This window comes from Microtus ochrogaster, chromosome 2, assembly GCF_000317375.1.
Source record: "Microtus ochrogaster isolate Prairie Vole_2 chromosome 2, MicOch1.0, whole genome shotgun sequence".
Taxonomy (NCBI): Eukaryota; Metazoa; Chordata; class Mammalia; order Rodentia; family Cricetidae; genus Microtus; species Microtus ochrogaster.
In genome coordinates this window covers 8,157,449-8,184,744 of record NC_022010.1, presented here as the reverse complement: position 1 = coordinate 8,184,744, position 27,296 = coordinate 8,157,449, and the positions used below count along the sequence as shown (strand labels likewise).

The following is a 27,296-nucleotide window of genomic DNA, read 5'->3' as shown; positions in this document are numbered from 1 at the left end:
CACACACACAAAAGTACTTAAAAAGTAAATGCTATCTTTGCAATATGTATATAGCAGTCATTTAAAGCAGGTTTACTGGACGAAGGAAAAGTGCTTCTTTGGTGCAAAGGTGACAAAAACCCAGGGATGGCAGAGCGGAGGGGCGTGGCCGCCCGGAACCTAAGAGCCACATTCCCGGAAGTTTCCGGCCAGCGGCGGACACTTCCTGCGGATGGACTGTCCGCTAACAGCTGGCGGCCCGTGGGTGACGCGTAGGCCCGGGAGCGTCAAACATGGATGACCACGGCCTGGAGGAATTCCGCCGGCGCTGGCAGGAGGAGTTGGCCCAGTCGCAGGCGCTGAGGCGGCGGCGGCGGCTCGAGGCCGGGGAGCGGCGGCCGCGGAGGCCCGAGGCGGGGGCGCGCGGTGAGCAGGCCTCGGGGTACCTGGCGCTGGCGCAGGGTCTATTGGAGGGTGCGGGCCGACCCCCGGCGCCCAGACCCGGCCGTGCCGACAGGAGGGACGCGAGCAGCCGCTCTCGCTCGCCCCCGGACCGCGATGCCGAGGAGCCTGAGCCGCTGGTGGACCAGCTCATCCGCGACTTGGTGAGTGGCCAGGGCAAGATGACTTTCCCTGTGGCCAACCCCAAGGAGGTGCTGACGCGGTCACAGCAGGGACCCTGTACACTTAGGGCGCCCCTGGGAATTTTGCCTGCAAACATTTTTGGGTGTTGACAGTAGGTGTGTGCGTGCATTTGGGCTTGCAAGAGGGTAGAGGATTGTTTCGAACAAGCAATGCTCAGAACAGAGTTCCCTAAAAGAGATTCGTCCCACAAAGTGACTACATGTGAGCTTGAGAAATCCTGCCCTGGAAACATCCTTAAAGTTGTAAGATTGACTTTAGAAGAAGATTCGGAAAAAGCACAGGACAGACTTAATAGTCTCCTTTTCCTATATTATTTGATTTTCCTTCTCGTGTTACTAAAACAAAACAAACAAATCCAACAAAACTTCATTTAGAAGAAACGAAAGTACCACGACGAAGAAGAATCCTTTGATTAATATCCTTAGGAGGTTCTTACCCTTTGGAGGGCAGCCTCGGAGAATCAGGAGGCTTTTATGCCAGCATCTTTTACCAAGTTGGGAGAATCAAATCAAGACCCCCTGACAAGGATCCGTGGCTCCCAGGTTAAGAGTTAGGCCAGAATGGAAGGCTTTAATGGCCTCATTCAAACAAGGTTAAAAGAAAATTTCCACAGCGTTCCAGTAGGGAATACTTTCCTGTAAGTGGAAGTTGTATAGAGCAATGATGGGCTAGAACTGGAGAGTTGGCTTGGTAGTTAAGAGCGGGAGCCGGGCGGTGTTGGCGCACACTTTTAATCCCAGCACTCGGGAGGCAGAGGCAGGCAGATCTCTGTGAGTTCGAGACCAGCCTGGTCTACAGAGCTAGTTCCAGGACAGGCTCCAAAGCCGCAGAGAAACCCTGTCTCGAAAAACCAAAAAAAAAAAAAAAAAAGAGCGGGCAGACTGCTTGTCTATCCAGAGTTGGGTTCCTAGTTAGTACCTGTGTCAGGTGACTCACAACCTCCTGTGTCTCCAGTTTCTGGAGATCTGATGTGTCTGGCTTCCGGGGGCACTTGCACACAAGTGCAACCCCTTATGCAGACACACACATATATATATTTTATTTTTAAAAAATGGATAATGTTATGCAATGGACAGTTTTGTTTAAATGACACTAGTAGCTTTTATTTTGAGTTTCAATCCGTTCCCCTTTAAATCAAGCGTCCTGTCTTGTGCTCCGCCTTGATTCTAAAGTGGCCACGATATCAGGTAGATGCCTAAGGAAGGCTCTCAAAGGCAGCATTTTCTGCAGTCTCCCCGGGGACTACCCCAGCTGATACATTCTGGGGATTGCGTGGATCCCTGTGTTTTGACTTGTCCAGGTGAAGTTTGATCTGGCCTCCTTTGAGGCTTTAGTGATTTGTGGGTTCCTGGGTCCTCTCAGACCTGCTAAATCAGCAACCCAGGGAAGGAGGGCCATGTCTAATGTTTGAGAATCTGTGGAGGTTAAGATAGTCTCAGGTGCAGCTGCATAGTTTTATGTCAACTTGACACAAGCTAGAGTTATGAAGAGGAATGAGCCTCAGTTGAGGAAATACCTCCATAGGATTAAGCGGTAGGCAAACCTGTAGGGCATTTTCTTAATGAGTGATTGATGGGGGAGGGCCCAGTTTACTGTGGGTGGGAATACTCTTGGGCTGCTGGTCTTCTATAAGAAAGCAGTCTGAAGCCAGGCGGTGGTGGCGCACGCCTTTAATCCCAGCATTCGGGAGGCAGAGGCAGGTGGATCTCTGTGAGTTCGAGACCAGCCTGGTCTACAAGAGCTAGTTCCAGGACAGGCTCCAAAACCACAGAGAAACCCTGTCTCGAAAAAAACCAAAAAAAAGAAAAAAAGAAAGCAGTCTGAACAAGCCAGTAATCAGCACCCCTCCATGGCGTCTGCATCAGCTCCTGTCCTCAGGTTCATGTCCCGACTTCCTGCAGTGATGGACTACAATATGAAAGTGTAAGCCAAATAAACCCCGACTAAGATAGACCCTAAATCCCATACACAAGACTTTCCAGGCCTCACATGCCAACAGCATCCCCTAAACAGAAATAAAGTGTCCTAAAAAAGAAGGGGTCTACCTAGGGGGAAAGTCCAGGCATAGCGAGCCTTACATTTCCTATGGAATTGGCAAAAGCTTGACCCGTGTCCTGTCCCTGGACTCCCACCTTTTCAGAAGCTCCTCATTAGTACTGTTAGGGGCTCTTTTGAGCAGCAACCAACACCCCAGTTGGTGACACCTGTGGAGTAAAGAGGCAGTAAGTCATGTGCTTAGGAGTTACGGGAGGTTGAGCCGCCTAACATGGGTACTAGGCATTGAACTCGGGTCCTCTAGAAGAGCAGACTTTGCTTTAAAAAAAAAAAAGATTTATTTATTATATATACATGCCTGCACACCAGAAGAGGGCACCAGATTTCATTATAGATGGTTGTGAGCCACCATGTGGTTGCTGGGAATTGAACTCAGGACCTCTGGAAGAGCAGCCAGTGCTCTTGATGTCTGAGCCATCTCTCCAGCTCCATGATGGTGTTACTGTGTCACTCAGACTGGCATCAATCTCCTTCTCTCTCTCTCTCTCTCTCTCTCTCTCTCTCTCTCTCTCTCTCTCTCTCTGTGTGTGTGTGTGTGTGTGTGTGTATTTTGTGTGTGAGAGAGAGAGGAGAAAGGGATCCTACAGTGTCTGTTTCTTTCTCTTCTCACCTTCTCTGGGGTCACGGGCATATGTCCTCACGCTTGCAGGACAAATGCTTTCTTTACTGATTGAGCCATTGCCCTATCCCTGGCCTTGAGCTTTTGATCTTCCTGCCTCCACCTCTTGAGCGCTGTAGTTGAAGCCTGAGCTTGGTGCTTGCTGTCCAGTGGTTTAGAGACAGTAGCTTCGATGTTCCTAACAGCCTGTTCCATAGCCGTTTTCAGGGCTACTTGGCTTTTAAGGGACAGTGAGCTCATCCTGTACCTTCAGTCTAAGAAATGACAGTAGTATTCATTTAAAAGCCTCAGATGCCTGTGGCAGTGAGTGTGAGCCCCACAGTGCACAGGAGTCACATGGGCAACTGAGCAGGGGTTGGGGCCTCGACTGTAGTTCATTAGGGGCTTTGCTCCACGTCTTACCAGATGGTTTTGTGATGACTTGTTTAATGGTGGCAACCAGAATTAAATGGTGTGTAGTATAGGATTTTTTTCTTAACTGTCCAGTTTTCTATATTTAAGGTTCTTAATTACTGTCATACATTGCTGTGAAAAGACACCGTGACCAAGGCAACTCTTAGAAAAAAAGCATTTAATTGGGGCTTGCTTATGGTTTTAGAAGGTTAGTTCATGATCATCATGACAGGAAATAGTCATGGTGCTGGAGCATTGGCTGAGAGCTTTACATCCTGGTTTGCAGGCTGTAGGCAGAGGGAGAATGAGAGAAACTGTGGGCTTTTGAAACCTCAAAGCCTACCCTGTTCTGCAAAACCTCTTACCTCCTCCTGCAAAGCCACACCAACTAATTCTTCCCAAACAGTTCTGCTACCTGGGGACTGAGGATTCAAGCATATGAGCCTGTGGGGGACATTCTCATCCAGACCTTCACACAGGGTGTCACTCAAAGCCTGACAGTTCTGGGACCAAAGATGTGGGAGGAAGTGCTTTCACTGTTTGACTGGTTTGTTTGTTTTTATCAGATACATGTTAGGGTTGTGCTCTTGTCAGTATAATTGTCTGTTGGGAAAATTGTCTTTTGACATTTTGTTATTAGTCACACTTTGAAATGTACGATGTTAACTGCAGAGCTCAATGCTTTCTCTAGAATGTGCAGACACATGAAACACCTGATCGCAGGACTGGCTTCCTAGCCGGTCAGCACCACGTTTCTTTCTGTGTTCTCTTCCACGATGGCCTTGCTACTCACTCCACTCTGACATCTCTGCAGTGGCATCAGACAGTTTCACTCTGGTTTGGGTTCTTGTGCAGAATATTCTGGATGAGTGGGTCCTGAAGCATGGACCTGATGTTGCTGTCATCAGCACTGATAACTGTGGGTCGTTGGTTTAGTTGCTTTGGGGTTTGGGAGGGTAGTGCTGCTGAGAACATTTGTTTGTCTTTTGGGATGCATACATGTTTTTCTTGGTTATTTGCTCAGGAATAGAATTACAGGGTTGTAGACATGCAAGTCATAGTTAGAGCAATCTACTCCACAAACTTGCCATTTCTGTGTCAGTAACGGATATAGCAAAAGCAGCAATGTTGTTAGTGCCAGCACTGCAAGGCAAGCTCTGTCTCACAGGAACTACCTTATCACGTGCACACTTCCCACTAATGCTGGAAAGGAAGGTGGAGCTCTCTGGGACTCCCCAAACCCAGAGGCTGATGCAGCTGAGTCAGTGCACACTGGGGCTGGTTCTGCCTCCTGCCCCACCCCACACCTTTACAACTCTGTCAGACTGGCACCTCCAGGGTTTTGTCTGGTAGACTGTCCTTGAGTGTACTGTAGCTGTGGGTGATCTTGGACTTCTGATTCTCCAGCTTCTACTTCCCCTGATGCTGGAATTACAGTGTTTTGGTACCATGGGGTCAACTCAGGGCTCTTTAAGCAAGCACTGTTCCGAGCTACATTCCCAGGCCACTGTCCTGTTTTTGAGCCGTCTCCACTGCACTCTCGCTAGTGCGAGGGTAACAAGAGAAGTGTTGCCGTCCGCTGGCACAGCTGTGTCAGAGTGTCTCTGGTTGGACAGAGGCCAGAACCTTTGATGGACAAGCGCAGCTGCAGTGAGACTGTGACGTGTCTTTTATGAAGTCTTGCCTTCTTATGCGAGGCTTTTAGTCACAGCACTTAACCATCTTGCTTTGGGAGTGGCTTGTGAATACCTGCCCCGGCAGCTGGCAGTTTTGGGTAGACCAGTGCAAGGGATGGCATACTCCGGTCAGGATTCCAGAGCTGTAGATATTGTCTTTTATGTCCCTCTCCTTGGGGACAGTGTGGTGTTTCAGTTTGCTTATGTAAGTTTCAGGCTTGTGACAGCCAGTTGCTTGGTCACATTTTATTGAGGTGGTGTATCACATCCCACTGACAAAGACACAGATGTCCAACTGACGCTGGCCTAGAAACACCCACTGGGTCTTTAGATCCCAGTAACAATTCCAGGAGGTGCTGCTCATTCTGGGCACTGGGGTAACTCGGCTGGGACCTCTCCCATCTGCCCCGCTTGTCTGCTGGCTTTCTCCACAGTGGGCTGCCCCTTCTTGAGAGGATGGCTACAGCAGCTGCAGCTACATGTCCTGCCAGGGTAGCAGTGCAGGGAGAGCACAGCATGTGCTAAGTTGGACGCAGCTGAAGCCATGTTCTTATTGGTCCAGACTGTATCATCTTGAGTCAATTACTGATTGAGATTTGTCCAGATTTTTGTCCAGTGGCCACTGGTGTTCATCTGACAGGTCTGCACTCACTGTTGAGCTAGGGCAGGGAAGTCAGTCGTGCCCAGAGTGGACTCTGCCTATACCTCGCCCGCTTCATGATTGGTGGAATGATGTTAGTTCAGGCAGGCCAGGCCTGGTAGAGCTCTGAATCTGCCCTGAGCTCAGATTCAGACCCTGCTGCTGTCTAGTTGCTTCCCTCATGGTGTGCTGAATTCACTGTCAATGGAACTGGACTGATTCCCCTACCTCTGCTGTCTTCTACCTTCCTGTTAAGGCTCTTTAACTCCATCTGCTATGCTAGCGCTCTCTGATCTCTACAGTCCAAGTTTTCTTCTAACTAAAATGTTCTTATCAGTGCCATTGGTTTAAAAAATGTTTTTCATGAACTAGCAGACCTCTGTGTGGGTGCCTTCCCCTATGATCTATGTGTGTATTTACCAAAACAAATGTGGATGTCTTTGCTGGGAGGTTCTTTTCCTTGAAGCTATATGGGCTTTATCCATCTATCCACCCATCCACCCACCCACTCATCCATCCACCCACCCACCTGTCCGTCCATCCATCTGCCCGCCCATCCATCCATCCATCCATCCATCCATCCATCCATCCATCCATCCATCCATCCATCCATCCATCTGTATATCCATTCATATATCGATTCCTCAGTCCACACTGTTCATTAAGTGACATGTCAGCCCCACACACTATTCTAAGTGCTGAGGACAATAGCAGTGAACAAGACAAAGCCAGCCCTGTTTGGGGACAGACACTTGCCAGGTAAGCAAGTGCTCTGGAGAGAAGAAAACCTAGGCAGAGTGGAGAGTGTCTGAGGAGAGGGGTTCCCTCTTACCCAGCATTGCCCAGGCTTTCTGGAAGGTTGAGCAGCTGCAGAGGAATGGGGGAGGGGCTAGACAGAGAGTGGTGCCAGTGACTTCCTCTGAGAGCCAAGTGCTCACATGGGTCATACCCTGCACTTGCTTTAATGCTTGCAATTCTTTTTTTTTCTTTCATTTTTTTTTAAATGATGTGTGTGTATCTATCTGTATGCCAGTTTGTGCATGGTGCCAGCAGAGGCATTGGATTCCCTGGAGCGGAGTTGTAGGAGGTTGTGAGCTATCTGACATGGGTACCAACAATTGAACTCAGGTTCTCTGCAAGAGCGGTAACTGCTCTTAACCCCAGAGCTATCTCTCCAGCCCCTGCAATTCATTCATTCATTCATTCATTCGTTCGTTCGTTCATTCATTCTTCCTTCTTTCTTCCCTCTCTCCCTCCCTCCCTTCTTTCCTTTCTGTCTGTTTTTCTGTCTCTCTCTATCTCTCTGTCTCCTTCCCTCCCTCCCTTCCTCCCTTCTTTCCTTTCTGCCCCTCCCTCCCTTCCTCCCTTCTTCTTTTTGAAGCCGGTATAGTTGGAATTTTCTTTGGGCTGCCAACCAGCTCCCAAATAAAGACACGAATACTTATTGTTAATTATGAATGCTGGGTCTTATTAGGCTTGTCTCCCCCAGCTCTTTTAGCTAAACCTGTTTCCTTCATCTGCATTTACCTTGAGGCTTTTTACCTTTCATTTTGTGAGTCCTACTTTCCTGCTTCCTCCTGCCTGGCTTTCTGGCTCCTGGCATCCTCCCCTACCCCCCAGCCAAAATTCCTTCTCCTGCCTGCTCTCCTCTCCTAGAAGTCTCCCACCTATACCTCCTCCCTTACTGTTGGCCATTCAACTTTTTATTAGACCAGTCAGGTTCCATAGTCAGACAAGGTAAACCAGCAGCACATCTTTACATAGTTAAACAGATGCAACACATCTTGCTTAGTTAGACAGATGTTCTGCATTAGACCAGGTCTCTCCCTGCAGCCCTGGCAAGTCTTAAAATCCTTTGACCTTAGGAACCCTAACATGCTTGTTTTCACACCGAGCTCCACAGATTCTGTAGTGGGTCCGATTGTGCTTTGGTGTGTCTGCCGGGCCTTTTAACCAATCAAATTCACATGCTCAGTCCAGCCCTTCTCAAGCTGAGCTCCCCTCCCAATAGGCCCTCTTCTGCCCTCTGTCCTGCCTGTCTCTCACCAGTCTCTCACCCCAGCTTGGAACCACAGCTTTGTGAGCAGAGGCTGGCCAGTGTGTTGCACAGACTTCCTTCACTGCTACACCCACCCAGTCTCCTGGGAGTCCCAAGTTCATAGCTGCCTCTTCTACCTCCCTTCTTTGCTGGAGCCCCCAGGGAAATAGCCAGTAGGTGATGAATGAGAATGTATCTCACAGTTTTGGAACCAGTTCTAAATAAATAAATCTCAGTGTCTTCACCAGGTGAGGGCACATGTGAGGCAGGCAGGTTAGCTTCTGTAGGTGGCTGTTGTCTGTGCAGACAGCCCACATCTTTACTGAACACTGCTCGACTCGACTTGGGGTTAGGTTCAGTTGAAGAGATAAATTGGCTTTTTGTGGACTGCTTGGGGAACTTAATCTCTCTTTATAGCATTTTATTATTATCATTATTATTTTGAGAAAGGATTCCTAAGTTCTAAATAGCTGACTTACTAATGAGCCCTTGTATACCTTGGGGGACTATCTCCTGTATTTATTCTGTTTTATATGCGATGACTTACCTCCATAAAAGATTCAACTCCTTCAGTGTAGAGGCCATTTCTCATGCATTTGCTAAAAGCACCTCCCTTCCCCCAGCCCTGGGCATGGCCCTGGATTCAGACAGCATTTTGCACATAAATTATTTTTTAAAGCTGGATGGTGTGGCCCCTGTACAGATAGTCTAGGAACCCGAGAAGAAATCTGTGGTGTACACTGACACTCCTGTTATTTGTGCCAGGAAGGTATTTCAAGACAGAATTGGTGCCTATTTTGAGAGTGATTTGAGACTTTCCTCATCTACCACCTTATTTTCTCAAGCCAGAAGTGAAACTGGATGCCATCCATTCCTGTGGTGGGACTGTGTGGTATGTGGGTTCAGATAAGCCCAGCAGACACAGGCCTCTCCATCCCAGGGTCAGTAGGAGCAGTGAAGATCTGTTTAAACAGCAGCCTAGAGAGCATCTGAGTGGTGGTCGCTGCAGAGATAACTGTTAGGAAGTGCATCCAGAGTTGGTTTCTTCCCTCTGTGCTGATTTGGCTCCTAGTAATTACTCCTTCTTCTCCTAAACAAGGGAAGGCAGATCCAGTTTCTAACACAATGGCATAAAGACCATCCATTTATGGAGTCAGGCTTATATTAGCACATGGGGGACAATCAGCCTCCCTGGGGACAGATCTCTTCACAGTTTCTTTCGGTGTTTTTGGAGTGAGTCCAGTAGACTTTGGGAAAATCAGCATTCACTGACCTGAGCGTAACACAACCCCTTTGTGCGACTCCTCCCTTGACTGGAGGAGGAATCTAGAGTCTGAGCTTGGCGAACTGCGATGTCACTGTTGCTCAACTGATGTTCTTACAGTGTCACTTCAGCGTTTCTTTGCTGCTGCTTCTCAGAATGGCCATGTCGTCTGCTTTGTCATGGGGTCATCCTGCTGTGGCTTATAATTGTTAGGCTGGCTGTGTGCGCCAGGTTTCTAGATGGCAGTTCGACAGCATCTTCTAGTATCCAGGGCTTTCTCTGCACATGAGCACAAGTAGTGTCCTTACGTTCACTGTGCACTGTGGGAGGAATGGCTGCATGTCATCACAGGAGACCTCTGCAGCAGCTGCAGTGGGAGGAATGGCTGCATGTCATCACAGGAGACCTCTGCAGCAGCTGTGAGCTTGGAGTGCTTGCTGGACTACAGCTTGGATCAGGGTGTGGCTTTAGGTCTGCTTAGGTCCGCACAGGGTTGACTAAACTGATGATGTAGTCTCTGATGAGGTGTTTCTCAAGTGTTGCGCTACTAACACAGCAAGCTGACGTTTATAGGCCAGTCACTTACCCTGTTGCCTCTGGTTGGATGGTAGAACACTCCCTCTTCACCTGCATGCTCCTGTATCACCTCAGTGGATATCAGAAGGAGGTTTCTATACCGGCCTGTACAACTGTATGCTTAGAACTCTTGGGGATGCTTGTACTCAGCACATGGTTTTATGGTCTCATTGGTTGTTTGGAGGGGAAGGCTGTGCTTAATGGAGTCAACTCTGAGGTGTAGATTCACATGTGGGCTTAGTAGGCTGGCCATTCAGAGGTCTGAATTGAGGCCAGAGGCTTATGTGTTCTGGAGGGGATGGCACTTTGGTGGGGCAGGCCCTCTGGCATGTGGTAGGGGACTCAGCTGTGAACCAGTAGCAGGCAGGCCCCAATCTCTCATTTGGGGGAATCTGAGTGACCCACTGCCCCATCACTAAAGGCCACAGCATGAACATTTAGGGTGTGGTCTCCTGACCTTGGCCATGCATATGCCATAACTGCTGGTTGCTCTTTGGATGACTGGCCTCCTTTTCTTCCTGCCATTCCCTAACCAGTGGTGGGAGCAGGAAGCTCAGCCACATAGAAGTGGGGGAGGGGACTTAGACCGGTTTGAATGGGCACTTTTGATTGACATTTTGGAGTCTAGAGGTACTCCTAAGAATGGTGATTTGAAAGGAAAGGTTGGCTCTGCAGTGTTCTTATAGTTTATCTTTGAAACAGTGGCTTCAGATCTTAGAGACAGCCTCGCACAGTGTGACTCACAGTGCAGTGGCCCTCAGTACTGGCGGTCTTAGCAGCCTGCTGGGTTTCATCTTTGCTACCCAGGCACCACAGCAAAGCCTTCCTGAGTTGTTAGATGCCCTCTAGAGTTGGTGATGCTGGTCTGTGTGTCATCCCCCGCTGATGGGATGTAGCCTAACTCTGCATGTCGTCCTTGTACGTCTGGTAATGTATTGGCTTCAGGTTAAAGGGCAGCAAGTCACCAACAGGACAGCTAAGAGTGACTCGGAAGTCAGTAACATGAGAAAATGAAAAGGAGCTGGCATGGCATTGAGGAAAGTGGCACCTAGACTCTGCATGCTTAGCCCTAGGGCTTGCATTGGCTTCTATGAGAAATTTCTTCATGTGTTCCTTGGGCAGGTACCCTGAGTTTGTTAAAAGAAATCTTAGGTATCTTTTGGCTGATTATTTGGGATCATGGTGCCTCCAGACTCTGCTCATCCCAACTGAGTCTCAGATCAGGGAGGGCAGTGGGAAGTGGGGTCATGTTTTCATGGAGGGACTGTCTTCCATGGTGAGCCTGGGAAACAGGCCAACAAAATAGGCATTTGATGGAAGGCTGTGAATTCTGCCCAGAATAAAAGCAAAGGCGGCATCTCATGTTCATCTCAAGACCAGTTTACAGTGTGGCCTACCGTAAAGGAGTCCACAGCTCAAACGAGCTCCTCGCCCTGGCTCACCCTGTCTTGCCCAGCCTCACTCAGCCATAGCTCTGGTTGTATCAGCATAAGGGGACATTTTTCTCTTGTTTCTTTACTTTGTGGACAGAGTTGGTCCTCTCTGCTTCTGCAGACAAAATAATGTAGAAGAAAAGGCAAGAAGGGCATTGGGAGTAGCATTGTGAATGATCGCTTCTCAGTTTGTGTGTGTCTGCCAGGTCCTGACCAGCAGTGATTCCTGCAGGAGGTTGGGGTATCTCTGGCTGCATCTGGCAGCGAGTAGTGCTCTTCCGTGGTGAGTGAAGGTGTCATTGTAGGCGAGGACTTTGCCTGACTTGAGGCCCAGTGACTTTGCTTTGTTTTCTTAGGCAGAGCCCAGTGCCTCCCAATTACCCTTGCAGATGTTTTCCTGTTTTTCTGCATGGCCAGCATCCTTCCACTGACTGAACATTCTGTCCTTCTCTGCCTGCAGAGACTGGTCAGTGCCCTTTCCCCAGAGAGCATTTTTGGCCTGTGTGCTTAGTCTCGCTTTGTTTTTGCCATCAAACACCATGTTTCCTCCTAGGCTCCAGATTCTCCTTCAGTCCTGAGATTCCTGGATGAATAGTAACATGATTCTTGAACATTCTTGAACTTCAGGCTTGGAGGAGTCTGATTGGTGCTCGCACTCCTCAGTGCAGGGAGGCTGTCTTCTGAGGCGGCCACCTCGTGCTGTGGAAACTCGTAGTGAGCACTGATTAGCAACTTGCTTTCAGCAGTAAGTCAGTGATGGCAGCCAGAGCTTCTAAACATGAATTTCCCAAGCTTAGTCTGTTGGGACAGAGGGCACACGCTGCAGCTTGGCCATAGCCATGACTGGCAGGAGGACCTGTTCAGGTCACACTTGGTCTTTCCCCATTTTCGGATTCCTTTGTGCACTGGGATCCACATGACCTTTGCTTTCCGCCTGAGCCCCTTAGCTCATCTCCGACTGCTTACCCCAGGGCAAGCTGGCTTTTGTTGATGCACATTAATGAACAACACTTGGAGAAGCAGTTTATACTGGCTCGCTCAGGTTCACCAGCGTGAGCCCCCAGAGCATTAAGAGACCCCGAGGAGGGGTGGGCCTGGCTCCAGCAGAGCAGCCTCCACCCTGCTCTTTGCCCATGAAAACATGCTAGTGACCTGGTCAGCACTTCTTCAGCTGGGGCCACTGTTCCCACGTGTTGGGGAGGCTTGCTTGGCCTTGGGGAGTGGCAGCCCCCTGCCCCAGGTGGGCTTTCTGGGGCACCTGCCACCTCACCTTCCCTTAGAATTCTGACAGGAGGTTTCTGACACTTGGGCACCCACTCCTCTAGCACCCGTGCTTCTCCTTCTGAGCATCATGGGAAATAGTCACGTGGCTTTCATAGTGACTCCACTGCTTCTCTCCCTGAAATGGCCCTGCTCTGGTCACTTACAAGAGTGTCCAGTGATGGACAGGTCTGGAAATGCAAGCTGCACTCAGCCTCACCCTCAACCTCTTCCTTCTGTTTCCACAGAATGAGATGGATGATGTGCCCTTCTTTGACGTCCAACTGCCTTATGAATTGGCAATCAATATATTTCAGTATCTGAATAGAAGAGAACTGGGTCGGTGTGCTCAGGTAAGCGTTTGCTGATACATGTTCAAGGGTCCCCAGCTCTGACTGAGTGTGGGGAGCCCCTAGAGCAGTTGATTCTGTAGAATCACAGTTGACAGAACTGATGAATGCATAACGGCCTTCTTGAAGGAAGCCTACCTTGAACCAACAGGGTCTTTCTTGTTCCACAGTCCCTTTGATGTATATCTCCTGGTGACTGTCTTCTGTGCTGGCTCGGAATTATGGCTGAAGTCCTGGGCTCTGCCTGCAGCGAGCTAGCCTGTGTTAATGCATCACATGTGTTAGTAGAAAGACGTAGCCCTTAAATCAGACTAGTCATTAGGGTGGCAGCTAAGGGTCAGCCCAGGGACAGATTGGTGAAGTCATGTTTTAGACAAATAGTCTAAATTACCCTTTAAATAGCAGAGCCACGCTCCTGAGGCAAGTGAGAGGGGAGACACTGGGGGATTACACAGGAGCATTGCCCGTGTCTTGCCGACTCTGGAGCAGAACGGTGGCCAGGCCTTGGTTGCATGCAGGGATGTTGTGAGAACTCTTTCCCTGGGGAGACATAAACAAACATCTTATATGGGGCAAACACTTATATGATGACAAACAGTTCCATCACAGTGTTACCCAGGGAACTGCTTCCCTAAAGAGCATAGGTGGAAGGAAACCTATCGAAGCGTAATGACCCCAAAGCAGCCACACCCAGAAAGCCTTACCCCAACATGGATGTTGCATCCCAGCTGCATAGATGAAGACACCTCTTCAGTTAACCTTCTACAGTTAATATTCCAGCTCCCCGAAGACTCCCAGTTAAGGCAGAATTGCATATGCATGGCCGGGAGGTGCAGGGGGAGCAGGTGTCTCCAGTGAGGGTCCAGTAACCATCTCCACCTCACTGTCTCTGAAGGAGGTCAGCAGTTTGAGGCTCCTGCACGTGGTCACGGCTGTCCTGATGATGGTGATGGCTGTCAGCTCAGCAAATAGCGCTCTGCAACAAGACACTGGAGGTCTGAGGTTGGCCATGGTCTATATTCCTGACCATGTATGCTCTTGGGAGGTCAAGGCTTATGCCCTTAACATTCTTTTCATGTTTTTGGCCAAAAGCATGTGATTAAATTACCTTTTTTCCTTTTAGGTTTTTTTCCAGTTGTCAAAATTTGTATGCCTAATAAAATTGAATGAGTGTTCATAGCCGTGAATTTGACCTCTAGAGCCACCGCCAGAGAAAAAGAAACAAGCAAACAAACTTAGTTTCGCTAATGATGTAACTTAGCGGTAGAGTGCTTGATTAGTACATAAGGTCCTGGGTTTAAACCCATCACTCAAACCACTTCAATGGAAATCTGCAAATGTGGCAGCATGACTACTGTGAAAGTCAGAAGTCATGTCATTGTGGATACAGTTCAGCATCCAACGTCTTGTGCACAGTAATTGCACAGATCAGCTGGGACAGTCCCTGATATTGGGCCTTTTTATGAAGTATGTGCTTCGTCAGTTCCTTGGAGATGCTGAGCGCCTTTGGTATGTGATCGCAGCAGTGTTCCTTAAGTAGAGATGCCAGCACATGTTCTTGATGCAGTGTGTCTGCAGTAGTGGAACATTGACACGCACTCTGAAACATGTGCCAAAGTGTAAACAGTACTCAGTGTTGTCAGTTGCATGAAGAGTACCTACGTTGTCATCCCTACCCCTACCCCAAGAAATTTGGTTTATTGTTTTCTAGTTCATGCCTTGGCTCTGCTCCCAGGAATGGAGGCTGAGCGCATAGTTATCAGCCTAATGCCAGGGTGTGGAGTCCTGGACCTTTTCAGCCAGCTCTCCCCTGCACAGCCAGCACTATGCGCTCACCGGCATTCTGCTAGTGGGCTGCTGTTGCAGGAACACTGCCTTCACATGGATTTCTGCTCTCACTTTTTGTGGAGAGCTCTCAAGTGACTACCTTCTGTCTAAAGAGTTAAAGAGTTAATCAGGGCCGGGCGGTGGTGGCGCTCGCCTTTAATCCCAGCACTCGGGAAGCAGAGACAGGCGGATCTCTGTGAGTTTGAGGCCAGCCTGGTCTACAAGAGCTAGTTCCAGGACAGGCTCCAAAGCCACAGAGCCCTGTCTCGAAAAACCAAAAAAGAAAAAAAAAAGAGTTAATCAGGGCATGATAGGATTAGGTGGGAGCAGTCCCCTTTGGTACAATGGGGTTGCATTCAGGAGAGATTGACAGTTGACCTGCTGGACAATTATCCTGCAGGTGTGAACCATTTCGTTTGCAGCACACCAGTCTAGTTCTCACTAGAACTCTAGAACTCTTCCCTTTCTCTCCAGTTGGCGTGTGTGTGTGTGAGAGAGAGAGAGAGAGACAGAGACAGAGGCAGACAGAGACAGAGAGGGACCTATTTTGAGAACACGTGGAAGTGTGGAAACTATTTCCAATCAGGCCCCTTCAGTTCTCGGTGATGGAGTTGGTTGTGATGAGGAAGCTGAGCTTTCAGAATCTTACATGAAGACAACAGTGGATGGCCAGCAGTCAGGAGGATTGGCTTGTTTTCTGTCCTCGTTATCATAAACTACAAAGTGATAAATATAAAGAGTGTTTTCATTTGCTCCTGTGGTGGTTGTTTTTGCAGCAGGGAGAAAGTCCTGTTGAATGGGGTCCTACTGCTTTATGGGCTCCCTCTGTTCTGTCTCTCTCCTGTTCTCTTTTTCTCTTATAATCTAGGCATATAGGGACTTTAGTGAAGTGGGGCCAGTTGTGTGGAATTGGCATCCTAAGCTAGTTTTGTGCTCTTGGAGAAACCTGTTGCTTAGGTCTTTATGCCAAGCTGCTCTCTGACTGGCAGCAAGTAGGCCTGACTGGAGATACCTCAGAGATGTCATTTGCCGCTGCCCCAAAGTGCTTCCCTTCAGCTGGTACCCTCTGTACTGATGTGCACTTCACCCTTGGCAGCAGCCAATCTGTGGCACTGTGTGTGGATTGAGTGTCTCTGCTGGGAGGTCTTCCTTCAGAGTGTCATGAATACGGCAGGGCTCTTAGGAAGCACGTTATCAATCTGACAGCACTAACATTTTGTGAGCATCCTTTCCATGTCCACAGGACTCCTAGTGTTTTAAGGGGTAATATTTTACCGTGCATATTGAGAAGATTGCCAATTTCAGAATTACAAAATTGTTTGGTTTCTGTGAGAAGAAAGTTAAGTGCTGTTGTATAGCAACATGAATAATTCTGAAGAGGGATGGTTTCTGGTATTTATCAACTTTCTGTTGTTTTGTAGGCTCTTGCTGTGTAATCTAGTCTGTCTCAGGTCTCCAGACTTGTTTTAGCCTCCTCCTTGGTTCTGGGATTACAGGCATGGGCCACCGTGTCCAGTTCCAGCATTCTTTTTAGTTCTTAGATTGATGTATTGTTTGTATGAGTATCCTGGCTGTGTGCCCTCACATGCACTGCTTGGAAAGTCAGAAGGCATCTGGTCCCCGGGAACTGGAGTCACAGATGGCTGTGAGCCATCCTGTGGGCACTGGGAACTGAGACCAGGTCCTCTGCAAGAGCCACAAGTGCTCCCAACTGCTGAGCCACCTTTCCAGCCCCTTCCAACATTCTTTTTAAACATTTGAAGGTAACTATGAATCTCCAGGAAGCTGCAGACATGCATACAGACAGGTGTTGTGTGTCTGCCTGTTTCTTCCTGCGATGGTCCCTCCTGTGCTTAGTGGGAACAGCATCAGGCACATTGATGTCGGTCCACTCCATAATGCCTGCCTGGGTTTCACTGCTTTTCCAGGCTCCCCTCTGTATTTTTAATTCTGTTCTGTCTTACTGTAGGTGTACATCTGTGTGTTCTCTGCTACTGTCAGCACACAGAATGCTCACCACAGGAATCTCTTGTACCCTTGACGGCCACACCTATTTTACCCATGCCTCCTCTCCACCCCTAGCCCCAGCAGCCTCTGGCAGCCTTTGGTCAAAGAAATACATGTTATAATGTGGGTACTTCTTTTTCCAAAAATAAAATAATTTATTTTTATTTTATGTACATTGGTGTTTTGCCTGCAGGTATGTCTGTATGAGTTCATTTGATCCCCTGGAACAGGAGTTACAGACAGTTGTAAGCTATCATATGGGTGATGGGAATCAAACCCAGGTCCTCTGGAAAAGCAGCAATGCTCTTAACCACTACGCCATCTCTCCAGCACCCTTGTGACTATTTATTTCTTAATGTCTAGTTTTAGTAGTTGAGATGCATAGACAGTAATGTCAGAATTTTCAGGTAAAGGGCAGGAAGTTGCACATAGAGGTCCAAAGCATAGTGGGGCATATCTGTAATCCCAGCTCTTGGGAGACTGAGGCAGGAAGACTGTGCAGACTCAAGACCAGCCTGGGCTACATAGTAAGACTTAGTCTTAAAGCCAATAAAGAAAAGGAAGGCAGAGGTGAGCCACTGAAGGTTGTGGTACAGTGAGCAGAAAGCAGGCAGGACCAAAACAAGCTAGTGATTTTGGGGCAGAGTCCCAGTGTGCCAGAGTCAGGCTGTCAGCTTTCAAGGGAGGGGTAATGCCATGAGCTGACCATGTGTTAACACCTTGGGATGTTAACATTTGCATTTTACTTTACAGCTCTGATCCTGAAGTCTCTCTAAGTCATGGATCTGTCACCAAATAGGTGTGAGCAGACCCTCACGCCATGACTGCACAGATTTTAGTTCCCAGCAGCTCTTCAGTTTGACCATCTTGGTGGCTGTCAGAGTCATGTCAGAGGGTCTTTGTACACAAGCACAAAGCAAAAGCACTCTCAGGAGCCACTTAAGTGGCTGTCTGCTTCACATGGGTTTAGAGAAAGGCAGAGCCACTAGGAAGGATGGGGTGCAGGAAACAGTGGACTGAGTGGCGGGTACCGGAAGGATTCTGATGGTCTACTATCATGTAGGACATCTTCCACAACTGAAAAAGTACAAAGAGAACATAGAAGGTGCGAGAATAAGAGAGTTAGAGCCTTCTGGGCCCAGTGCATGTAAGGGGTTGCAGAGTTCATAAAAACCAAAAGAGCTCTTTTCTTTTGAGTTTTTAAGACATTGGATTTACCCATTGCTCACTTCCAAGGGTTTGCTGAGGGCCAGGTGCCGTTCTTGACAGCAGGTGCTGCAGTGAGCAATGCTAGTGAGGACCCTTTATAGAGGGAGTGGGTCCTGTGCAGTGAAGACAGGAGGGAGAGGGAGGGAGGGTGGGAGGGAGACAGGCATGCAGGAGTCCTGAGGTAGGCAGAGCTGAGGCTGTCCTGTGGAGCATCTCCTGTGGATGAGGACTGGCAAGGTCAAAATGACTGGACTGTGGTATACACAGTGATCAACCTAATGTGTTCCTCCCCGAGATGTATCACTGGGCCCCTGTCCCTGTGTTCATGGTAAGAGACATTTGCAGATGCGGCTCAACTAGAGTCCTGGTGAGAGAAAGTGGCTGTGGGGTAACCAGACAGGCTAATGCAGGTAAAGGACCAGAGCTCAGATGGAGACAGATACTGTTGACATTCTGGCTTTGAGGGCGGAGGAAGGGACCACATGCCAAGGATGACTTCCGGAAGCTGGGACTGTTACTAAAACCTCCTGAAAGGATGCTGCCTTGATAAGCACTGGCTCCCACACTCACCTGCAGGGTCTGTGAAGGAGAGTTTGTGTGGAGCCCTGCGTCCGTGGTCCTCAGAACAACACGTGGAAACTGGTGCAGGACATTGAGCAGGAGTGAGCACAGGAGAGACAGAAACTGAAGGGCATTCAGGTGAGGTAGGAAGGTCTTGCAGTGTTGCCAGCAGCGATCAAGATCGTCTCTATGTGTTGAATGCATCGCTTTGCCTGCTCTAGCGAGACCAGCTAAGGCTGTGAAGTCATCTAGAGGAGAGGACATGGTGACTATTGAGGGTTATACAGTACAGATGGCTGGAGTCACGATTGCCTGAGGGCTGGATGAGGGTGGGGAGAAGGCTAGTGCAGGGAGTGAGGCTGGGGTTGAGTCCCCAGCTGAGCCTGGGGTGCTGCCGGCACATCAGTGGTAGTTAAGCCAGGACACCACAAGAGAAGGGACACAAGAAAGTGAGTGTCCTGAGAGTGCTCGGGATGGGGCGTGAGGCCAAGCAGAGAGGAGACAGTGCTCTCCTTGTCACTGTCACCTGACAGACAGCTTCTGGAGAGAGAGCTGACTTTGACTCAGAGCACAAGGTAGCCCCATGGCAGCAGGAGCAGAGAGGGCAGGAAGAGGGCTGGGCTGTAACCCCAAGACCCCTTCCACGTTTAGCTATATCCCATCTACTAAGGTTCTTCCCCAGCAGCTGCTGCCGGCCAGCTGGGACTGCACGCCCTAACACGTAAGCCTGGCACCAAAACATGAAAGCTTTCAGGGCAGCAGGAGAGACTGAAGACGTAAGTGCTGCTGTTTGTCATGGGGACAGGACTCAAAATGACCACAGGTGTTGGTCTCCTTGCAGGGTGACTTGGTGTGTGTGTGGGAAGCTCCTGGGCTCAGGAGCACAAAGAAAGATGACAGCTGAGGTAGGGAGCACATAGATGCTGTCCTGCTCTGTGGAGTGCTTTCCTCAGGCCAACCTGGGGTCTGGACCTGTGGAGAGAGCCTTGTCCAGGCCGACCTAATAAAGCCAATTTTTTTTTCCCTCAATGTGGCAATTCACAGTGGAGCCATAAAGCAGAATGCTGCAGCTACTTTTATTAGCAAAAGTTCTTGCAGCTGAGGCTCACACAGTGGGGTTCTGAGCTGGGCCATTCCAGTTCTGGGTTGTTAAAGACAATTAGACCTTTGGAAATGTAAGGCTTGTAAACTTGCTTGTAGTAATAGGAGCGGCGGGGCTGCGTCCCCAGCACCCCGCTGCCCGCAAGGCTAGCTTTACCCGAAATAATTACACAGACACTGTATTCATTTAATCACTGCTTGGCCATTTCTATCTAGCCTCTTCTAAGCTAACTCTCGCACCTGGACTAGCCCATCTCTAATAATCTGCTGTAGCCCACAAGGTGGCTTACCAGGGAGATTCTAGCCTACGTCCATCCTGGGTCGGAGCTTCATCGCGTGTGCCTCAGAGAGCAGAGCTCTCGCCTCTGCCCGCAAGAGTGGAGCATCTCGTCTCTCTGAGGCGTCTGCCCCCAAGAGCAGAGCTGTCGAGTCTGACCTCACTTCCTCTTCCGCCCAGCATTCTGCTCCGTTCACTCCTCCCACCTACGTTCTAACCTATCAGGGCAAGCAGCTTTATTTAATTAACCAATGGCCTTCCTCCATCACTTGCTGGATTACAATATAAGTTAAGAAAGCAAAACTGTTAGAAAGGTTTTCCTTGAGTGGGACCCTTTCAGATTCACTTGTGAAAGTTTAGCTGTCTGTCATTTTCTCCTTTGAAAGGAAGCAGCCCTTTGTGTAGTTTGCTGATGACTCTGTTGGTGCGTCACTGTGTAATACCTGGTTATGGTGTGATTGGGACCATGGAAATCGTTCTCGGCATACCTCTTACAGATCCTCCAAAGATATGCTCCGCGTGCCCTGCTGATTCTCAAAGGCCCTTCTTCCCAGGCAGGCAGAAGTAGCCAGCACATACTTGCCCAACGCCCAGTTTGGGCAGCTGGAGGTGGGAGGTGGGGACGATTGTTGCCTCGGGTTGACCTGCAGAGCTGGAACTGAACCGTGCCTGCCATGAAGACGTAGAAGCAGATGGGTGTGGGGGACAGAGCCTCGGATGCCCTTCCTCTTAGAGATGAACAGTGCCAGACGAGAGGCTCCGAGGAGTCCCAGCAAAGGATTCTGTTGCTCAAACCTGAGTTCTCTTAACTCATTTCACTTTGGGATTCCTCTTCAGAAACCTGCCAGCACTGCAAGAAGCCAGCGTCCATTAGATCGCACTGCCGCCTGTGTCTGTAGGGTCTGCAGCCATCCTAAGTCTTGTTCAGTAGTTGCAGCTCAGGAATTTTATAAAAGTTTGTCTAATTATAAATTCTAAGGATCAAAGTTCATACCCTATGTCAAGCTAACACTGTATCCTTGGAGAGCCCAAGTGTTTGTCACTCCTTGTAACCACATTAGGTCCAAGTTGTAGTGGTCTAGAAGAAAAGCACCTTCCCCTCTGGAGTTGAGTGTGGCTGCCCTGCCATGGCTGACTCTGCTTCCCTCTCCCTTGTGCTTTGTGCTCAGCTCCGTCCTGCCATAGACAGATGAACAGACACTACTGGGTGTCATGGGTAGGCTCAGCTGTGGACCAAACTAGCCAAAAACAAATCCAGTGTTCTGTCTAGTAAAAACTGGGGTCTCCACTTGACTGAGTCGTTTCCTGGTTTTTACGGCCTGACCACATGTGCTCGACAGCCCGTGGTTGAGGTAGATGTGTGGCCTGACAGTGTGGTTAAGTGGATCTGTGACTGATGGTGTGGCCATGCCAGTGTGGGCTAGCTTCCATGGTTTGTCTTCAGCCTGCCTTGCTTAGCTCCCCCTCCCTTTCATTCCTCCCTCTTAGAAATAAGACACAAAGACCCACAGATCACATTCTCTCAATGACTGACAGGTGTGAAAAATAGCTATTGCAGCGGAAGACAGAGCCGGAGTTCATGTTATCTGAGGAGTGTGGATCAGTAGGCAGTGGGGTGACAGTTAATGTGGGCAGTGTGGTTAGAAACTTAAGGATTTACTTATGGAAAGACAGTATTGTGAAAGTGAGATTGAACTTTGTGTTCATGAGGGATGGGGTACACATATGTACATACATACATGTGAAGACCAGAGGCCAACCTTGGCTTCATTCCTCAGATCCTGTCTACTTTATCCTTTTCCCCTTGACTGGTCAAGAGCTCACATTGGTCTGGTTGGACTTGCTGGTCAGCAACTACCAGGGATTCCCCTGCCTCTGCCCCTCCCAAACCCAGTATGGGAGGGTTTTCAAATGCATGCCACCATAGCCAGTATTTATGTGGGTCCTGGGGGTAAGCGTAAGCGTAAGTGCTTGCATGGCAAGTACTCTGCTGATAGAGCTATCTCCCCATTTGGAACTATATATGTATGCATAAAACATATATATTATGTTTATGTGTATTTGCTGCCTGTATGTGTGTGCACCATGTTTGCGCAGTGTCTGTGGAGATCAGAAGGTGGTGTCAGTCATTTCCCCTGGATTAGAATAGAGGTAGTTGTGAGCCACCTTGTGTGTGCTGAACTTGATCCTCTGGAAGGATAGCCAGTGGTCTTAACATAAGCTGAGCCATCTCTTTAGCCCTACCCTTTGGAACTTTAAAAAAAAAAATGAGGGCTGGAGAGATGGCTCAGAGGTTAAGAGCACTGACTGTTCTTCCGGAGGTCTTGAGTTCAATTCCCAGCAACTACATGGTGGCTCACAACCATCTGTAATGAGATCTGGTGCCCTCTTCTGGCCTGCAGGTGTGGAGGCTGAACACTGTGTACATAATAAATAAATAAATCTTTAAAAAAAAATTGAACTCTAGTTCACGTTTTTGAAAGACCTGAAAGAATATACAACTTGAAGTCCCTGACGGGAAAAAGAGAAAAAACAGTGAGAGATTTGTAGTCATTGGAAACTTCATTTTTTTTTTTTCCTTCGAGACAGGGTTTTTCTGTGTAGCCACGACTGTCCTGGAATTCACTCTTAGACCAGGCTGTCCTTGAACTCAGAGATCTGCCTGCCTCTGTCTCCCAAGTGCTGGGATTAAAGGCTGCACCATTACCACTTGGCAGGAAGCGTCTTACAATATTCTAAGTAGGTGGCATAAGTATGAGGCTGTCCATAACAACGAATTTGATGTGCCTTTAACGTCTAGTAAGCTGAGCCACTCCGGAGGCTTAAGCACACCATCCCTGGAAGCCATGATGACCTGTGTTGCGGGAGGTCCTCCCGCTCCTCCAGCCTATAGCCGCTGAGATACCAGCCCATTGGGGTGTGGTCTCTTTCCATTTAAAAAAGCGGCCACTTCCCTCTCCTCTCTCTCTTCACTTCCTGCTCCGCTGGCAACTAGACTCCCTTCCTGGTTGCGGAGAGGGCTGTTGTCTGGGACAGTGATCTGTAAGTTTTTTCCCCTTTTTCTGTTTAAACAGAAAAAAAGAAGGCTTTAACTTTAACATAGCAAAATTACATATAGCAAAACAGTTATCAAGCAAGAATTACAGTTACAATATTTATATCTATTTTATCTTTTATCATAACTAAGGAAAACTATAACTATCTATTCATTCTTCAACTCCATCAAAGACTCCAGAAGGATGTAATACTACCTAAGTAAACAAGAAATAAGAAAACTCTAGAAATGACAGAGACATCTCACTGCCTGGACAGTCACCCAAAGTTCTTTTGTACCGTTGGGGCATCCATCTTCAGCCTTCAGGCCCATAGTATCCAGCAGACATTTCCATGAAGCAGGAAATTTCTTTTTTTTTTTAGTTTATTTATTTAATTAAGGATTTCTGCCTCCTCCCCGCCACCGCCTCCCATTTCCCTCCCCCTCCCCCGATCAAGTCCCTCTCCCTCATCAGCTTGAAGAGCAATCAGGGTTCCCTGACCTGTGGAAAGTCCAAGGACCGCCCACCTCCATCCAGGTTTAGTAAGTGAAGCAGGAAATTTCAAAGAGAGTTCAGTCACTATCTGCTGTGTCCTGCAGAATGTCTCACAGACTCTTTCATGAATCAGGAACCCCGAAAGATCATCTCATTTTTAGGCAAGTTCAGTAGTCCTCTCTCTGCGGGTTCTTTGTGTCCAGTTTATGCAACAGTCCAGGCAAGAGCAGTTTCTTTCCCAAATGGCTATCAAACTCCATAAGGATCCTCTTCGATGCCCATCTTCCTCTCGAAGTAGATTGGTGCCGCCAGGAGCAGATATGTCTCATTGTCATGAAAAGTCCTAAGTTATTAAAATATTTTAAATGCCATATTCTGTAGCCTTTGAGAGATATGAAGAATGCCTATCTGAAATATCTCTATATATCTAGAAAATCTAAGTAACATGACTACAAGCTTTACTATTATCGATGATTATCCATTAACAACCTATATTTCTTAATTATACATTACATTTTAAAAATGAACTACACAATCACAACACCTTATTCAAGATCAGAAATACATATACATATAACAAAATTGACCTTAAAATCCATACCAATGCAAATTATTCATACCTATATCAGACCTGTCTGTAAGCGAATGAACAAAGTGATGCGTAAGGGCTGGGGTGGGGACTAGCCTGTTGCACACGTGCCTTCTGCCAGTTACCAGTCCTGTGAACAAAAGCAGAGCCCCATCTCAAATGGTCCTGGTCATGGCACCCGATAGCCCATGGTTGGGGGACTGTTCCACTTTGAGTACCTCAGTCAAATGGGGGAGTTTACATTCACAGATATTGGATAGCATTCTGAAAGGTGGCTATGGAAACCAGTCATGTGCCCGTGGCTGAATGAGGAGGAAGAGAAAGGACAGTGCTTAGTCCAGTGAGAGAATGACAAGGGTACTGTTGGGTACACAGTGGAAGCTGCTGTCCTCAAAAGGGACAGCCAAGGTGGTTTAGCAGGGTGGAAGGAAGCACACTGTAGCAGGCCACCTTGTGGCAGCCCATACATTGGGAAAGGTAGCAAACTATGGAAGAGGGTGCTCCAGATTGCCTGAACCCCAGCAGCGAAGGATGCTAGGGTGCCTTCTTGTACTAGCTGTGTCCAGTTGATCTGCACACCCCCTCTTAGTTCTCAGCTTGAGCTGTGTGGTGACAGCTGTTCTGGGGCTGAGAGGCAGAGCTTATGGAGTCCAGCCACCTTTGCCTTTATGAAGTTTCTTCTATTTCTGAGTCTCCTGTCCTTTTTTTTTTTTTCTTTGAGACAGGGTTTCTGTGTAGCCCTGGCTGTTCTGGAACTCACAGAGTTCTTCCTCTGCCATCTGAGTGTGGGGATTAAAGGCCTGGGGCATTATATCTGTCTGGAGTCTTTTTTAGATTTTATGTATGAGTTTTGCCTGCATGTATGTGTGTGCCACCTGTGTGCCTGGTGCCCATGGAGGTCAGGAGACAGCGTCAGATCTCTCAGAGCTAGAGTTAGAGGTGGCTGTGAGCCGCCTGTGGGTACTGGAAATTGAACCCAGGTTCTCTGCAAGAGCAGCTGGTGAGTGCCGTTATTTGGTTGAGTCATCTCTCCAGCCCTCTTAACTTTTGTTCATCTATTCCTTTAGTGATGCCTTAGCTTAAAAAAACATTCTCTAATGTGCCATTTTTACTAACGGTTTGAGTCATTTTCTTTGTTATTATTATAATCACTATCACTGTTTTTGGTGGTTTGAAGCAGGGTCTCACTGTAGACCGGGCTGTCTCGAACTCACAGAGATCCACGCCTCTGCCCCCAGTGCTGGGATTATGGAGGTGCTCCACCAGATCTGGCTTTGGTTATTCTCTCAACAGTTGCCCAGGTAACAGGGAATTGAAATTCAGCCCCTTCACCTCACAGCTCCTCATATGTCTTCCAGCCTCTGCACTTTGTGCACTTGGTTGTTGGCACACACAGGTTTCAGAGGCTTTGTTCTGTAGAGTGGATGATCTCACCTGAGGGACTGATTTTCTGCCTGCTCAGATTGGCCAGTGAGCCCTCTAGTGAATGCTTGCTGCAGTTCGCTCCCCTCATAGCTCCTCTTGTGCACCCTGACTAGGAATCTTCTTCCTGAGCCCGGCCCTCATCGAGTCTTACAGCTGCTGTTTTGCCCTGTGCTAGGGTCTCCTTTCATATTTGCTTATATGTGTCTTACTTGATTCTGTTTTGTTTACAATGGGCATTTCGGGTAACTGCTGTGGTTCTGTGGCTCTGAGCTTCTGCCTAAACGCCCACATTTGAACTAGCCACTCCTGCCTCTGGAAGGGGGGTGAGCTAACTATTAGTTTAGGTGTCACTGTGGCCCCTGAAGTCTCCTTAGCTAGTGACTGAATAGCGGCAGTGGCCCTTCAGCCTCTGCTGAGGGCCCATTGTGTGTTGGTTACAGCTCTGCCTTAGCCTTGGTAGCTTCATGCTTGTGCAGAGTTTCACGGCCAGCTGGAATCTAGAAGTCAGGGCTTTCTTATTGCCCCTGCCTCAAGTGCCCAGCAAAACCCCTGTTTGCAGCATGCTAGACTCCCAGAAATGCCGGGGTTTTCGAAGATCTTGGGGGCACTCATTCCTATTTTTCCTCTTGAACTGTTTGATCAGCATCTTGTCACTCTCAGAGCCTTCTCCAGGACTGCAGTGTTAAAACAACTGCTCTTCCCTCAAGATAGTGGCTTGTGATGTACTTCTGGCTGGACAACAACTCACTGTAGCCCAGGCTAGCCTTGATCTCACCAGCCCCTCTGCCTTACTCTGCCTTAGCTTCCTGAGTGCTGGGAGTACAGGTGTGAGCCACCATGCTGGGCCAGCAATGTTAGGCTCATTTAACCCTCACTGTTTGGAATAGCTGCCCTGCAGGTAAAACAGATCAGGTAAATCATCCGGAGTGCTTTCCAGCAATCCACCAGGCAGGTCAGCGCTGCCAGCTCTTTAGGAATTAGGTTTGGTAAGCTCAAAGCCTGCCTGTTACATCCTGTGCCTCCACCCCCACTACTGCTGGCTGTGTAGTTGTTATAAATCTGAGGCTGACGATTTTCAAGGAGCTGAAGGAAGAAGAGGTAACACAAGTTGATGGGCTAGTGCCTCACAGTCTTTACCGAGTCCAACCTTAATTTTTTTCCTTGTTTGTTTTTAAAAGTAGAGTCTCACTATGTACTTCTGGCTGGCCTGGAACTCACTTTGTAGACCAGGCTGACTTTGAACTCACGTATAATTGCCTACCTTTCCTAAGTGCTGGAATTAAAGACATGCACCACCACACTCTGCCGTTATCCTTTTTAACATTTATTTACTTGTTTGTTTGTTTATTGAGTACTGGTCCTTAGAAGGTTCAAGCTTTTCATCACTTTCTGAAACAGTCAATAAAATAAAAACTCTGCTGACACATGCTTAAGTATGGGTACATGTAAACCACAGTTTACACATGGAGGTGTTGGTCCTCAACTTCCACCTTGAGATAGAGTTGTTCTCTTTTTATTAAACTTAATTATTGTGTATATGATGTATTTGTATGGTGTGTGTGTGTGCATATGTTTTTATGGTGCGCATGTTTGTATGGTGCTTGTGTTGTATAGTGCTTGTTTGTATGGTGCATGTATGTGTATGATGCATGTGTGTATGGTGTGGTGCTCTTGTGTGTATGGCATGGTGCACTCATGTATATAAGGCATGCATTTTTGGCGTGCATGTATGTATGGTATGTTCATATCTCAGCCTATGCGTATGGAGTTCAGAACCAGTTCTCTCTCACCTTCATGTGGGTTCTGGGGACTCGAACTCAAGTTTTCAGGCTTGTACAGCAA

The 27,296-nt window shown here is 48.3% G+C and overlaps 1 protein-coding gene across 1 annotated transcript in view; it reads left to right on the top strand.

Moving 5' to 3' along the window:
- The first annotated feature begins 215 nt into the window (after positions 1 to 215).
- The window catches only part of Fbxw8 (F-box and WD repeat domain containing 8), a 102,073-nt gene continuing 74,992 nt past the window's right edge, over positions 216 to 27,296 (top strand). The window contains exons 1-2 of the mRNA XM_005344342.2: positions 216 to 584; positions 12,827 to 12,931. Of these exons, the coding sequence (XP_005344399.1) occupies positions 273 to 584; positions 12,827 to 12,931 (417 nt within the window). The 5' untranslated portion in view covers positions 216 to 272. The remainder of the gene's footprint in view (positions 585 to 12,826; positions 12,932 to 27,296) is intronic.